The sequence below is a fragment of the Phoca vitulina genome, unplaced genomic scaffold (assembly GCF_004348235.1).
Source record: "Phoca vitulina isolate PV1807 unplaced genomic scaffold, GSC_HSeal_1.0 scaffold13, whole genome shotgun sequence".
NCBI classification, from domain to species: domain Eukaryota; kingdom Metazoa; phylum Chordata; class Mammalia; order Carnivora; family Phocidae; genus Phoca; species Phoca vitulina.
The window spans coordinates 39,631,113-39,645,883 of NW_022589716.1; the positions used below are offsets into that span (position 1 = coordinate 39,631,113).

Consider the following 14,771-nt stretch of genomic DNA (forward strand, 5'->3'; position numbering starts at 1 on the left):
CCCTCAGATAAAAATTCCTGTTCCACTGATGCACACAACATCTGGTTATTGTGTTTGTAGCTTCTTCCCACCACTCTCTTTGGTTCTTGGATGACTCTGGCTCATCTACACCCCAATTTCTGCCATTATTCTCACCATTTGGGTAGACATCCTACTCAGTGCCTCATATCTCAAAGCCATCTTTAAGAATGAGTCAGAATATTCAGGTCAAACACCCAGCTTCCTGACCACAACCTCCTCTCCTTCCAGCTCTTTCCCATAAACTTTAGTCCTTTATGTTCTCTGTCTGTCGCACTGCAGGCTGTCCTTGTGTAAGCAACCTGGATGTCATGGCGGGAGTGAAACACTCTTGCAGGACACTCTGCTTACCTGGCACCTACCTTTCAATCCACAGTCTGGCTTCTCTGGGCCTTCCCTCCTGTCTATTGGTGCCTCCACAAATTCATGGTCATGCATCAGTCTTTTGATCCTTTAACAGCTCCTGTAGCAACTGTTCCAAACTTTTGCCACTTACCTCTTTTTTTTTTTTAAAGATTTTATGTATTTTTTTGAGAGAGAGAGAGAGCACAAGTGGGGTGAGGGGCAGAGGCAGAAGCAGACTCCCTGCTGAGCAGGGATTCCCAACACAGGGCTCAACCCTGGGACTCCAGGATCATGACCTGCGCTGAAGGCAAACGCCCAAGTGGCTGAGCCACCCAGGCACTCCTTTTGCTACTTCTCAAACCCCCTGCTCATTCCCTTCTCTCAATCTTGCCCTCTTGCTTCACTGAGAAAATGGATACCATCAGGCAAGAGCTCCCTAAACCTCGCACCTTCCCTCTACCCCAGAAAGGCCTTCTCACCTCCTCTTAGTAATTCTCTTTACCTTTATTTCTATTTTTTTTAAAGATTTTATTTATTTATTTTAGAGAGAGTGGGAGGGGAGGGAGGGAGGAGCAGAGGGAGAGGGAGAATCCCAAGCCAACCTCACGCTGAGCACAGAGCACAATGTGGGTCTTGATCCCACAACCCCGAGATCATGACCTGAGCCAAAATAAGAGTCTGACACCTAACTTGTTGAGCCACCAAGGTGCACCATTCTCTCTCTTTACCTTTAAACTCTTACCGGCCGTGACCTATGAACATTCAGAACTCTTTCATATAAAGAGATTCCACATCCTCGAATTCAACAATGGCCCATTTCTTCCAAATCCAGTGGGCACATTTTTCAGTCCCTAATTCTGAACTAATTTCCTCCAGCTGACCTTTCCCTTGAACTCTAGATCCTTGGTTTCCCAAACACATGTTCATGGTTTTTCTCACAGCTCTGACTCTTCCATTGTCCTCTCCTTTTGGACATCCATTCCTCTGACCTTTATATGTTGGTGTTTTCCAGCATTTACTCCATAGCTCTGTGTTCTTCACACAATACAGTCACCCTGAGCAAACTCCTCTGTGCTTCACATTTCAACCATTACTTGTATCCTCATGTTACATGGTCCAGATCTTTCTCTTGAGCTCCCAAATCCATCTAAGTCAACTGACTACTGGACAACTTGACCATGATGTCCCACATGCTTTTTTTTTTTTTTCTATTTATTTTTTTAAGTAATCTCTACTAGACCCAACATGGGGCTCGAACTCACAACTCCAAGATCAAAAGTCCCATGCTCAACCAACAGCCAGCCAGGCGCCCCCCACATGCTTCTTAAACTTAAGCAAGTCTCCAACCGAACGGATTATCTTGTTCCCCTGCTATTCCTGACAAATCTTTTTTGTCCCCCAAGCAAAAAACGTATCCATTCTCCTTGGTGCCACTCTTACCCCACAGCCAATCAGCTACCAAGTGTCAGTTCTACTGACTAAATAGCGAATTTCTCACCTCTCTCAGACCCATTGCCACCACCTTGTTTCAGGCCAGACTAATGATTGATTTCTCTTTCATTAAAATCATCTTCCTCTAACTCAGCTCCCTAACAGGGCAACCAGAGTGATCGTCCTGAAATGCAAATCTAATCGTGCTGCTCTCCTGCTAAAATCACCCCACGGTTCCCCATTGCTGTGAACATCCAAATTCCTGTTCACGGCCCCTGAGCTCTTTCATCCGCTGGCTTTGCCTGTCTCCAGAGGAATCTCTGACCCTCCCTGCCTCACACCTTAGCTTTTAGTTCTCTGCACTCACCATTGTTTCTTCCCTGCTCTTTCCTCAAGATACCCTCTCAACATGAATGGCTTTCCTGACCCTTGCCTGCCTAACTCCTACTCACCCTACAGTAAAACGGTCTCCTGCTCTACTCAACCCCACTAAAACCGTGGAAGGTGTCCCTACCCAGGGCACCCACAATACCCCACACCTGGCACATTTTACATTATTTTTACATGTTCATCTCCCCAGCCAAATTGACCCTTACTTAACGCAGGGTCTCTGTTTTTGTTCTCTAACTGCTTAGCCTATACCAAGTGCTCAAAATGTGTTGAATGAAGACTCAATTTCCAAGTGCAGACATTATAATCAATCTAACTGTCATATGGGACATGTTACAATGTGCCAGATGCTGTCAAGCAAGCCACCTTCCCTCCTTTGTTTCTTAACGATTCCCTGAGATCACTATCGTCAATTCCCTTTACTTAACGGGGATTTAGAGAGAGGTGAAGGGACTTGTCCAGGCCACACAGACAGAAAAGGATAGAGCCTTATTTGTTCTAGTCAGAGTCCTAAGTCCAAAGTCAAGCCTGTCAATCAGCAGCGTGTAGATTGCTAGCTGCCTGCTCCATCTGTTCTCTCCCTACCCCTTGGTAATAGAACCACAAGTTTTTCTGGGGTGACAATGTGCCCCATTAAAAGATTACAGTTTAGCTAGATGTGCGATGTGACTCAGTCCTACAGGATTTCCAGAAGTCTCCGTCAAATGAAATGTGGGCCAAGTGACTAGAGTTGTAGCAGCCATGTTGGGCCATGCGGTGTCCTTGAGACTGGAAGCCAGAACTGAAAACGGCAGCGCAGAAAGATAGGAGCCTGGGTTCCTGATAACGCTGTTGGCCCTATCAGCCATGGTCTGGCTACCTCCAGACTTAATATGAAAGGAAAATAAACTCCTGTTAAGCCACAGTGGTAGCTCTGTTACTATGTAGCCAAACCTGGTAGGGATCTCAACCCTCTCCATCCCCAGGGGGCCAACTCAGAGAAGCAGCAGCCAGCATGGGTGATATAAAGTGTTTCTTTATTTGAACGTCATTCCACCTGCACTGAAGCTCAAATCCAGCAGCAGCAGAAGGGGTCAGGACCAAAAATAAATGTTACCAAACTAGACGATGAACAGCGAGGACACATTCAGACAGAACTTACTAATCGGGTGTAGACAACACCAAGCTATCCTAACGACACACAGCACAGGCCCCTGAGGTCTGCTGGTCAGAGCTCTGGGAAGGACTGTCCCCCTCGTTCCCTTCTTGGGCAACTCCAGGCCCACCCAAAGGCTAGCCCTGAGCCAGGCAGGGACCTGCGTTAGGTTTCTTGTGCTGGGAAGGTCCCAGCTTCTCCAAAGAGAGGGTTCCCCTGTCTTAATTACACTGCAAGTTGGAGAAGGCTGATTCCCCTGTGCCCCAGCAGGAATCTCAAGGAGGCCAAGGAATTTCCCTATAGCCCCATCTAAAAGCTCTCAGCTTAGCTAGTCCAGGCCTGGAAAGGACGAATCCTACCCATGGTCCTCACCCCTCAGAAAAACAATGTTTTCCTTAATGGGTACTGGTTCCCCAACAGGAAAGTTTTCACATCTTAGAGACCCGGAAGGACTTGACCAACCAGCGCTCTCAACCACCTCTACGTTGTAGCTGCTTCGGCCTCTCCTGCCAGTGCCCAGACCAGAGCAGAAACAACCTGCTAGTGCCAGACCCCTCTGATCCAGTCACCACTCGGGGAGGAGCGCCTCCGTGGGGCACTCAAAGATCAGCTTCTTTCAAGAACCAAGAGTCCCAGAGGCCATGCTGAGGTGGCGACAGGTGACCGCTGCATCCGTCTCCTCCCAAGGGCAAAAGCCAAATCGCCTGCTTTGGCTAGGGCAACCCGCAAACCTCCCCTTGTCCACGATGGCTTCCTTGCCCCCAGAAAGCCATCTAAGCCACAGGGTGGTGGCTCTCCAGCCTCATGTGGGGCCCCTACCTGAACTGAAGCATCGGTTTCTCGCTCTGCTCCTGCCTCTGCCGAAGCCTCGGGGACAGGGCTCTGGTTTGGTGCCCACTCCAGCCTCTTTTCCTTCCCTGTGTCGCCCTGGCACTCCTGCAGCCCGCCCAACCCTGCTTTTCCAGCCCCACACTCCTGCGTGCTTCTCTGGGCTGCCCCTTCCTTGGCAAAGGCACCAACTGGCTGGGAGGCGCTCAGGACTCCCTCAAGGGGATTAACCTCTCTCTCCCCTCCCACTAACCCCCACTCCAGTGGCGCTGCGGCCCCAGAGGGGTGGGCAGCGGCCTGGGCATCTGAGGGGAGGCTCCCACCTCCCCCCAGCACAGGTATCTGGCACCCCTCCCCCCACAACAGGGCACACACAGCAGCCGCACCAGTCCCTTGGCGTCCTGCCTCCTTTATCCTCCTCTGCCCCAAGCTGCACCCCTGCACCCCAATCTTCCGTCCACAGCACACCCCTCCATTTGCCTCCTTCCCTGTCCCTATTCCTTCTTCGTCTTCCCAGCCACCTTCCCCCCTCCACCCCAGGCTCTCTGCACCAGGGTCCCCTTCTCCACTACTCTCTGCATCTCGCTTTTCTCCATTTCTCTGCCTCTCTCCACGCCTTCCCTCCCCTCTCTCATTCTCACTCTCTCCCACCTCGGTCTTCTCCCCCTTCCCAAACACTGGCTCCCTCCCCCCCCCCCCCCCCCCCCCCCCCCCCCCCACACCGGGCTTGGGTTGGGGCTTTTTGAACCCCCCTCCCCCCCCCCCCCCCACTGCCTCCCATGAGGCTCCCCTGACCCTCTCCTTCAGCATGGGCCCCTGGCGTACAGCCCCTTCCTGCAGGTAGAACCCTGGGGGAGGAGAGAGGGGCACTGGGCCGGGGCCAGAGCACCAGGGGAAAGGTGTTTGCTCAAGACAAGGGAGTCAAGAGGGTGGAGGGTCAGGGCTTGGTGAGTTCCAGGTTTCAGGAGTCCTACCAGGACCCAGCATCTGATTCCAGTTAGGGTCCAGATGGGGGTCTCGTGCAGAGGATTTCTAGGGTCTGTCTTGGAAACCCTCTCAGGTCCAAGTCCTATGGAAATGAACACAAGACTGGCAAATACACGGCACTCGCTGCTTTTCTCCCCTCCTTTGGCTGAGGCCCACATAGGAAATGATGACAACAAGCTTCCCCAGTGAACCCGCAGAGGCCTCCCACTCCGGCTACACGGTGGACCAGTACTCCCCCCAGTACTCAAGGACAGAAGTAGGCACACTAGAGGAAGCCAACCTGCCGCCTGCACTGAGGGCTGAAAGGGGCTTTCCACGCCCCAGGCCTCACGGCTCGACCGCCAGGTCCACCGGGCAATGAGGGGAGTTCGGAAACACTTGGAGTCTCCCTCATTTGCCCCCAGACAAGGGGGAAGGAGATGCCCCCATAGTGGAAGGGGAGGGAGAGAGAAGACTCCTCTTCTGCTCCCCGCCCCACACATACACACACATACATGCTCACGCGCACACACACACACACACACACACACACTCATGCCTCAGCTCCAAGCACTGCCCATTGGGCTGCAGACCCTGGGCATATCGCAAGGCGAGAGGTGGGCAAGGAGGAGGAAGTGGAGGTGGGGATAGGGTTACAAGGCCTGGGGATGGGGACAGGGGGTACCCTGTTCAGAGGTGACCTGCAAGTTCAAGTTATGCAGAAAAAGTATCAAAGAGGCAAGACAGTCTCTGCCCTTGGCAGATGCCTGGGTTGGGGGCATGAGAAGGGGCAGAGGGGGGACGCATCCCCTAATTCCCCACTCTCGGGCCCCCCTCCCGAACCCCCAGCCCTGACAACAGGGCCAAGAAGTCTGTGCTGTACAAAACAGGCCAGGGTCAAGGGTCCAGTCACTGGTGAGACATCCCAGCAGGGAGAAGGCCAGGCAAGCTCCAGGTTGAGCCCCTTCCAGCCCCAGCTGCCATGGTCAGACGCCACCAAGACAGGAGTCAGAGCGCCTCCTCCTACTGCCTCCTGAGCCCGTCTGTCCTCAGGCTCTGGGCTGCCCAGGGCCTCTGTCAGCGGCTGACAGGGAGGCCCTGTGCTTTCTCCCTCGGTGCAGCTCAGACTCCTTTGGGAGAGGTGAAAACAGGCTGGCGTGGGCGGCAGAGAGGCCCCAAGGAGGCTGGTGGCACCTGGAGCTCTGTGATGATGTGATGGAACCATCATCAGAGGGGGGGAAACAGGAAAGAGTCCGGTCCACCCCGGGCCAGTGTCTTGAATAAGTTTCTGCAGGAGGCAGGGACCAGAGGAGGCAAGGATGCAGCCAGGCAGGAGCCTCCAGACTGACGGGGCCTGGAGAACCAGAGCCGCAGCGCCTCTTCCCCTGGAGACTCAGCAGGGGCCCCAGGCCAGGCTAGAGAGGAAGGGAGAAGCCCAAGGGCCCAGCGCTCCAGCTCCCTCAGGTCAGTTGAGGGAGGAGCAGAATCAGGCCCTCCCCCACGCTGCATCCCAGCCCCAACCTCTTCAAAGCCGGGAGCTACAGGCAGGTAGCAGGTGAGAAGTCAGTCCTGGATGGGGTCTTCCCTCGGAGCTTGAATGAAGGGATGAGAGGGCAGGCAACGGGACAAACTGAGGACAGGTCAATTCCTGGGCTGTGATCCTGGCCCTCAGGGTCCCTGTGAGTGAGCGACGGGACAGGGGAGGACACCCCATCCGGAGACATCACCCCCTGGCCGCAACACGGAGCTTACCGTAGAGCCCACAAAATCTATGAGAGAGAGAGAGAATTGGAGAAAGTCAGTGACTACCAGGGCACTGGGGCTCCCCCCGGCCACTCCTCAGGGCAGAGCTGGGCAGGGAAGTGAGCTTCACAGAGTCTGAAATCCAGCCAGGCCTCTAAGTAGGCCATTCAACCCTTCTGAGCCTCAATTTCCTCATCTGTACAATGGGCATAAGAGCCTACTTCACAGGGTGATTCCGGGGAGTGAAAAAAAACATAAAAATTCCAGCTAATTACTTTTCACAATGTTTAGTGCATAGTAAATGCTGGAAATGATAGCAATTTATTTTTGTTTTTACTTTTGTCCTGGAGATCTGGCTCAGAACTGAACTGTGAGGCTCACTCATCTTGAGCTCCCAATGAGGGATGGAGCACCACCCCCTCTCCCCACCCCCCCGCCCGACGCTGAGGGAAGAAAAACTGGGGCTCCTTCACATCACTTTAAACACCGAGCTTAGGCACTTTGGGGAGGAAGGAGAGGACGCTGGGTGGGCCCACCTCACAACAGTCATATCCCCAAACCCCTTCTTCAGAAAGGCCACATGGCTCTTGGTCATGCACTTCTAGAAGCTGCCACCAGAGGGCAGGCCCTGACCTCACACCAAGACCACAGAAACCACCAGATGTCATTGTTTCCAGGGACAGGAGCTTCAGAGAAAGACAGGTTGGCAGCCCAACAGCCTAGGAGGGCCCTGAGAAAGGAAGCAGGCAGCAGGGAAGAGCCTGGCCTTTCAACTTGGACCGGGGTTCAAATCCTGGCTGCACCGCTTCAGTGACCTTGGACAAGTTACTGGACCTCCGCGGACCTCACCTTTCTCATTCGTAAAATGGTGGTGGTGATGCCTGCCTGGTGGGGAGACTTGAGGAGTGACAGCTTCTACTGAGTATTCACCAAATGCCCCTTAATAGACATAATTTTTCTTCCTCATCGGACAGCCCGGTGAGCTGGTACTATTTCCACCACCCTCATTTGAGGAAGTACAGGAAACTAAGGCTCAAGGAGGTGCGGTCCCCAGCCTGCTTCCGACACAGTCGGACTCCAGTCCAAGGGTTCCACCACAAGACTAAACCACCTCCTGCCAGATGAGATAATAACCCTCACTGCCATTATCCCCATTTTATAGATGAGACTCAAGAGAGGAATATAATTAATGGAAACTGCTAAATATAGACCCAGCAACATGCTAATAGCTCAAGCCAGGGTGTGATTATGAAAACCACTACTCCTATTTCTCATGGCAGGGAACACACCCAGACAGACGGCTGTCTGTCCACTGCTGCCATGCCGTGCCTCCCGGTGCTCCGGGGACAGGGTGGGCCCCTGGCTCAGAACACCAAGCCTCCTTTGGAGAGCGATCTGGAACTATCATTACAATTTTAAGTGCGCAATTCCATTTCTGGAAAAACACCAAGAAAACACTGTGTATAAGGAGGCACAGACAAAGATGTCCAGCGTAGCATTGTCAGCGATAGTAAAATCCTGGAAACCTCCCTAACAGTCCCTAAAAGGAAAATAGTTAAATAGTTACAGTTCCTCCATCTGACGTAATGCCAGGCACTGGATAAAAAGGGTTCTCCATAAAAGGATAAAGAAAGATTTTTAAGACATGCTCTAGGGTTGGGGACAAAAAGTAATCTTACAAGGGATGTGTTTAGGACGACACCTATCCTGTGTTATATGAGCATATAACACTACTGTATATTTTTTTTAAAGGTCATATATTGTATGTAGATGCATAGATCAACATCTGATAACTGGTTAGCCTGGAGTCTCTGGCCTCGTGTGTAAATTTTTTCATCGGATTTCAACTTTACTTGATATATACAAAAGTTGATATGTAATATACTAGGTATAAAGCATACTGTAGCAAACACCTGTGTGGGCTCACCATGCAAGAACACCACCAATATTTTGTACATGCTTACACATCCCCCATCTCAAGCTCTTGGCCTCCCCTCTTCTATCCCAACCACAGATAAGCATCATCCTATCTTCTGTATTTACTGTTTCTTTACTTTAAAAAAAAATGCAGTTCCACCATAAATATATTTATGATTAAACCATACACTAGTTAGTGTCTCTTCGTTTTTGGTTGAGCTCCATAAAAATATCACTCTGTTATCTTCTGGAACTTGATTTTTTTCCCCCTCTGTCTCAATATTATGTTTCTAGGATGTACCCATTCTGTTACTTCTAACTGCAGTGCATGCATTTTCAGTTATGCACTAGTCCATGATGTGAATGTATCACCATTTATTTACCCATCCTCCTGTTAATGGCCATTTAGGTTGTTTTTAGTGGTTTGCTATTTGAAACTACTGCCACATTTCTCATGGGTTTCTACTCAGAGTTGGGTTTGCTGGGGCCCAGGCATGCAAATGTTCGGATTTGAGGAATAACGTCAAATTGCTTTCAAGGTGGTGGGACTGTCTGCACCTTTTCCAGTTTTTGCTTCATCTCTAGGACTCGGTGACACCTGGAGGCCCCGCCCCCGCCCCACCCGCGGCGGGCCGCCCGGAAGCCCACTCGCCTTTGTTCTCCTGCTTGAGCTCCTCCTGCAGCAGGTCTGTTTGCCGGTTGCCCAGCACGAAGGCGAGGAAGGAGAGGATGAGGGCGTTGAGGATGCCGATGATGGCCAGGATGTACGCCCAGCGCACCGAACAGTCCCCCAGGGAGTACTTCCCGGTCTTGGCCCCGCACATGTCCCGGATCGTCTCGGCGTCCCAGCCGTCGGGAAAGATCATGCAGCCCAGCACGAGGCACAGAGCTGAGGGGGCGCGAGGCCGGGCGCACCGCCATGGTCAGGGAGGAAGAGAGAAGGGGTTGAGTACTCCCCACAGCCCAGAGGACCACCGCAGCCCCCCTCGGCTGGGCCCCGCGGGCCGCGCCCTCCCGCTCCGCCAGTCAAGCCAAGAGCCTGTTAACCACTTCCGTGGGTTCCAGAAACTCCAGGGTCTGGGACGGCCTCCTGCCTCGGGGAGCAGAACCTTTCCAGGACCCCATAATACCCCCATCAAATCAACTCCTCCAGGAAGGCTTCCTGGAAATACAAGGAAATAGCAACCCACGGTCACCTCCCTCGGCTCCCGTTAGCATCCTGACCATGCTTACTCCCTCCCATCCTCATGGTTCTTTCTTTCTTTTTGTCCTCCATTCAACAAATATTTATTCAGCGCCATTTCCTTTTCTCCAAGACGCCGGGCATACGTTCTCATTCACGCAGTCGAGCCAGCCTCCCCGCCTCCCCGCCTCCCCGCCTCCCCGCCTCCCCTCCCCTGCTCAAAGGACAGACTGGGGAAGTTCTTTCCCCTACTCAGTGTATGACCCTGGGGATGCCCCTTTTTATGTTGGAAATTACAGTACTACCTCACGGGGTGGTAGTGAGGATTGAGGGAAGTAATGCGCGTGAACACTCAGCCCAGTGCCTGGCATCTCCTCACTGAAGGCCCCTTGGGCACCAGGCACTAGACTAAGCAGGAGGCGGGCGCATTACTTGGACTTCAGCCTCACAGAGCTTGTAGTTAGTGGGGGAAAGGTCATTAGAGCAAAGAGGCTCAAATCCTGACCCGGCTTTTTCCTAGATGTAGGACCTCAAGCCAGTTCTTTCCCCGTTGAGCCTCAGTTTTCTCATCTGTAAAATGGGAATAATGACGGTATTCAAGTGTAAAGATTACAGGAGACAGCAAATGTAAATGCTTGACATTGTAAATCCCAGGTAAATGTTAAATGTTATTATTATCAAAACTAGTCACAATGATACTAATAATAGTCACACAAATAAGGAAATAATTGGGGAGGGGGGAGCTTCGCTTAAGATGGTGGGGAGGGGAGAAAGGGCCAGGCCAAGAATTCTATTGAAATAGGCCCCTCCTGGTTCCCTCCTAGGTGTTCACTCCCTCTATGTTTAGTGACCCACCTCTGCCAATCCCGAGCCACGTGGTATGGGTAGGCTCTTCCCAATGCCCAGCCTCGTAGGTGGGACCGAAGTCTGAACCAATCAGCACATGCCCCACACAGCCAATCAGAGCCGACCGAGTTCAGTCAGCCACAGGGACAGTGACCTTCCACTTCTGCCTTGCGGTGAGCAGCCAGCCCCGTGACTTGCGACTTGCGAGTTGCCCTTGATGTTTTCCTCTTAGTGCCTGACAGTCCCACCAGCAATGAGGTCACTGTGTCTGAGACCCGAAGGTTCCACACCAGGGCCATGGGGTGCTTAACCTGGGTTTCAGATGACAGTGATGACAAAGGGGGTGGTGGCCAGTTCTGCCCACTGTCCATGAGGCCCATCTCGTTCCCAGGGTGGGGAGGATGCCCTTGGCTTTGTCAGGTCTCTCCCTCACCTACCATTCAAAGTGCTCCCTAGTCCCCAGACTCCCATCTGCCAGCAGTGCACTGGGGCCCCTCGCTCTAAGATTTGGCCTCCTGTGGCCTCCCCTGCCCTCCTGTGACACGACAGTGTCCCCATACCCCTAGGTTGTGCTCCTCAACCTGATGCAGCGCTCCCCCACAGCGCTGTGCTCTCTCTCTCTCTCTCTCTCTCTCTCTCTCTCTCACACACACACACACACACACACACACACACACACTTAGGGCTTCCTCGCTTCCCCAGTGCTTGCCTCCTCCAAGATGATGCCCAACTAGAGTACAGCGAGTCGCTTATGGGCTGGGAAAAGAGTTCCTGGCAAAGGCGCTGGCAAATTCAGGAAGCCCTGGGGTGAGAATGAGCTTGAGGAGCTCAAGAATCCGACAAGTTTGAAGATGCACTTTAGACACCCAAATGGAGAGGGAAGCTCAGGGGGAAATCAGTGCTGGAGATGTAAATTTGAGAGCTGTGGGCAGGTAACTCCCTTGGGCTGGAGTTAGGGAAACCGAAGAGAACAGGACTGAGCCCTGCGGCGCTCCGTAGGAGGAGCCTCGGGAGAAGGTCGACCGGTCCATCTCCCCATAGATCCCTGACATTTTGCAAGGTCCTTCAGGCCCCGGAGACGGGAGGAGGGTCAAACGCCCGGAAAGGGGGAAGAGGAGAGAAGGAGCGCCCTGGGTGTCCGAGGGCTCTGTTCCAGGTAGCGCGCTCCCGCCTCCCCAGCGAGAGGCTGGGGGGAGGAAGAGAGCCTGAGAAACGGCCAAAGCCATCCAGCCTCCCCGCCTCCCCTCCCCGCGTGCCGCGTTTCCTCTCGCTCGCGGAGCATCCCCGTTTCCATGGAGACTGCGCCCGCATCCCGAGCTCCCAGCAGCGCGGCCAGGCTCGGGAGGGCGGGCCTCTCCGCTCCGCAGCCCCCGCTCAGCCCTCACGGAGTTTCCTTCCCGTGGCCCCGCGCCCGCGCGTTCTCGCTCTCACCGCTCACGTGCCTCTCCCCAGTCGCGTGCCTCCCCATTCCTTCCTCCTGTCTTTTTATCTTTCGTGTTCTTCATCTGTCTCTTCACAGCCCTACTCTCTCTCGGGCTTGTCTCGATCGCGCTCAGGGGTCGGCCTCGCCCCTCCTCCCCTCGTCTAGTTAGATCTCTCCGCATTTAACATTCGTTCAACATCCCTCCTCTTCTCTCTTCCTTTTCTCGCTTCTCTTCCTTCTCTGGATCTAGCCCCTCGCCCTTTCCTCTCCCCGGCTCTCCCTTCCTACATTGCACATGTAAATCCTGAGTGCCAGTTATGTGCGGGGCACTGTGCAGGGTGCTGGGGACACTGGAGGCGTGGTCCCCAGGAGAAGAGGCGTGTGGGGAGGAATAAAATCAAGTCAGCACACAAACAGAATCGTTATGCATGTCAAGGAGCGCTTGCAAGGAAGCGGAGACCCAGAAGAGCCAGGTGTTGGGAGAGGGTGGGGGTGGGGCCTTTCCCTCCTCTGCTCTGCAGCCATGTAGCTGGTGGCTTCCGGGCCCCAGAGGCTGCTCGGCGAATGGGAAACACCCAGAAGTCAAGCAAATGGAAAAAAAAAAGCCTATCAGATGGTCTCCCTGGACCTGGGGGAAGAGAGGAAAAGACCACTACTAGAGACAGCCTAGGACAAGGAAGTGACCAAGAGGTTCAACCATCAGGAGATGGAATGACTGCAGGCAAGGCAGGTTTCAGCATCCCCATGTCCTGGATGAGGAAACTGAGGCTGAGGTCTTTGGAGTCTGAGTTCGAGTCTCTCTTGGAAGATACAGACACAGGTGCAGGGTGCAATGTGGAGTGGGGCTTCTCAACGGAAGCATTTTGGACACTTGGCCGTAGAATTCTTTATGATAGGGGGCTGTCCTGTGCCCTTGTGGGAGGTTGAGTCACCATCCCTTGCCTCTACCCGCCGGATGCCAGTGGCACCACCCCCCCAGTCATAATAAAGAACATCTCCAGACATTGCCCAATGGCCTCTGGGGGGGGTAAATTTTCCCTGGTTCAGAACCACTGGTCTAGGGGAAGGGGCCCGTGGGTGGGGCATCTCTAGCCATCACCCTACAGTCCACTGACTGAAAGGGTTGTGACAAAATTAATAATATGAATATTCATAATGTGATAATAATGTTCACAAACAGTATTGTGTGCTTAACTACACGCCAGGGCGCAGAGCTCCTGACATCATGATCTTGTTTAATGCTATAACGAATCTATACGGTGGGAGAAGTCATCATCCTCATTTTACAGATGAGAAAACAGGCTCAGAGGAACCAAGTATCATATCCCATGTCACAGAGCTAGTCAGTGGTGGGATCTGTATTTAAACGCAGACAGGTCTTTACTTAACATTTTTCTTTTAATAGACTCACTTTTTAACTTAGAGGCATTTACTTAAAAAGTAAGCTTTATATCACTATCATAGAAAAGGAAACCAGGATCATTTGCCACAAATAGAAGGAAACTATAAATATAATGAAACCAAAACAATGTTCTTAGATTCTAGCTGGATACTTTTGCCTGCCAAATGCTCTGAGCTCTCTCTCTGTTTAAGAGACTTAATAGTGTGAGAGGAGGTACTAGCCCCAAAATGAGCCATGAGACAGTGGCCACTGTGCACGGCCTCAACAGGAAGCAGGACTCCCATTCTTCACTGGACAGCTTTAGGCAAAGTCAGTTTACCTCTCTGCACCTCGGTTTCTTCATCTGTAAAATGGGGGTCATGACATCCTATTCATTTCATAATGCTTTTGTGAGAATCAATTGGGGTGAGAAGAGGTACGTACACAAATTATTACTGGTGAAGCGGGGACGGGTCATGGCAACTCTTGGCAAAGTGGAAAAAAAATCTTGGACAAAAGAGATAAGCCTTTTCCCAGATAGTCAAGAACGGTTAACAGCAACTGCCTGGGGAAGGTGATAAGCTTAATTTTTACACATAATCATGATGGAGACCAGTAGTTTGCTACTATATCTGTTCATCCCTCTTTCTTACTATTAGAAGTGCCAGTTTTTAGCTGAGAACTTGACCATTGAAAATAAAGACTGCATTTTCCAGCTTCCTTTGCAGCTATATGACTAGGACACATGAGTAGGTAAAAATGCATGCAGATGTGTTATGTGTCTTCAAGGAAAATAACTTTACATAAACAGATTTATAAGGATGCTAGAATGTGATCTCTGCCCCTTTTTCTTCATCCATTCCTCCACAGCCTGGAATGCAGAGGTGATGGCTAAGCTCTAGCATCCACCTTCAACAATGAGAACAAGGGCCTTACTTGAGAGTGGTGAAGCAGAGCTCTAGAAGGAGCTTGTGGGTGCCTGTGTGGCTCAGTCGGTTAAGCCTCCGATTCTTGGTTTTGGCTCAGGTCACGATCTCGGGGTTGTGGGATACAGCCCCACATTGGCATCCATGCTCAAAGTGGAGTCTGCTTAAGATTCTCTCCCTCTCTCTCTGTCCCTCCCCCCCCACCATGTGCTCTCCCTCTCTCTCAAAAAAAAGGGGGC

General features: G+C 52.3%; 1 protein-coding gene across 1 annotated transcript in view; it reads right to left on the minus strand.

Annotated features, from left to right (window-relative positions):
- Positions 1-4,909: 4,909 nt before the first annotated feature.
- The window catches only part of LHFPL4 (LHFPL tetraspan subfamily member 4), a 30,855-nt gene continuing 20,993 nt past the window's right edge, over positions 4,910-14,771 (minus strand). Inside the window, exons 3-4 of the mRNA XM_032411882.1 lie at positions 9,426-9,662; positions 4,910-6,882 (exon numbers count right to left, since the gene is read on the minus strand). Of these exons, the coding sequence (XP_032267773.1) occupies positions 6,782-6,882; positions 9,426-9,662 (338 nt within the window). The 3' untranslated portion in view covers positions 4,910-6,781. The remainder of the gene's footprint in view (positions 6,883-9,425; positions 9,663-14,771) is intronic.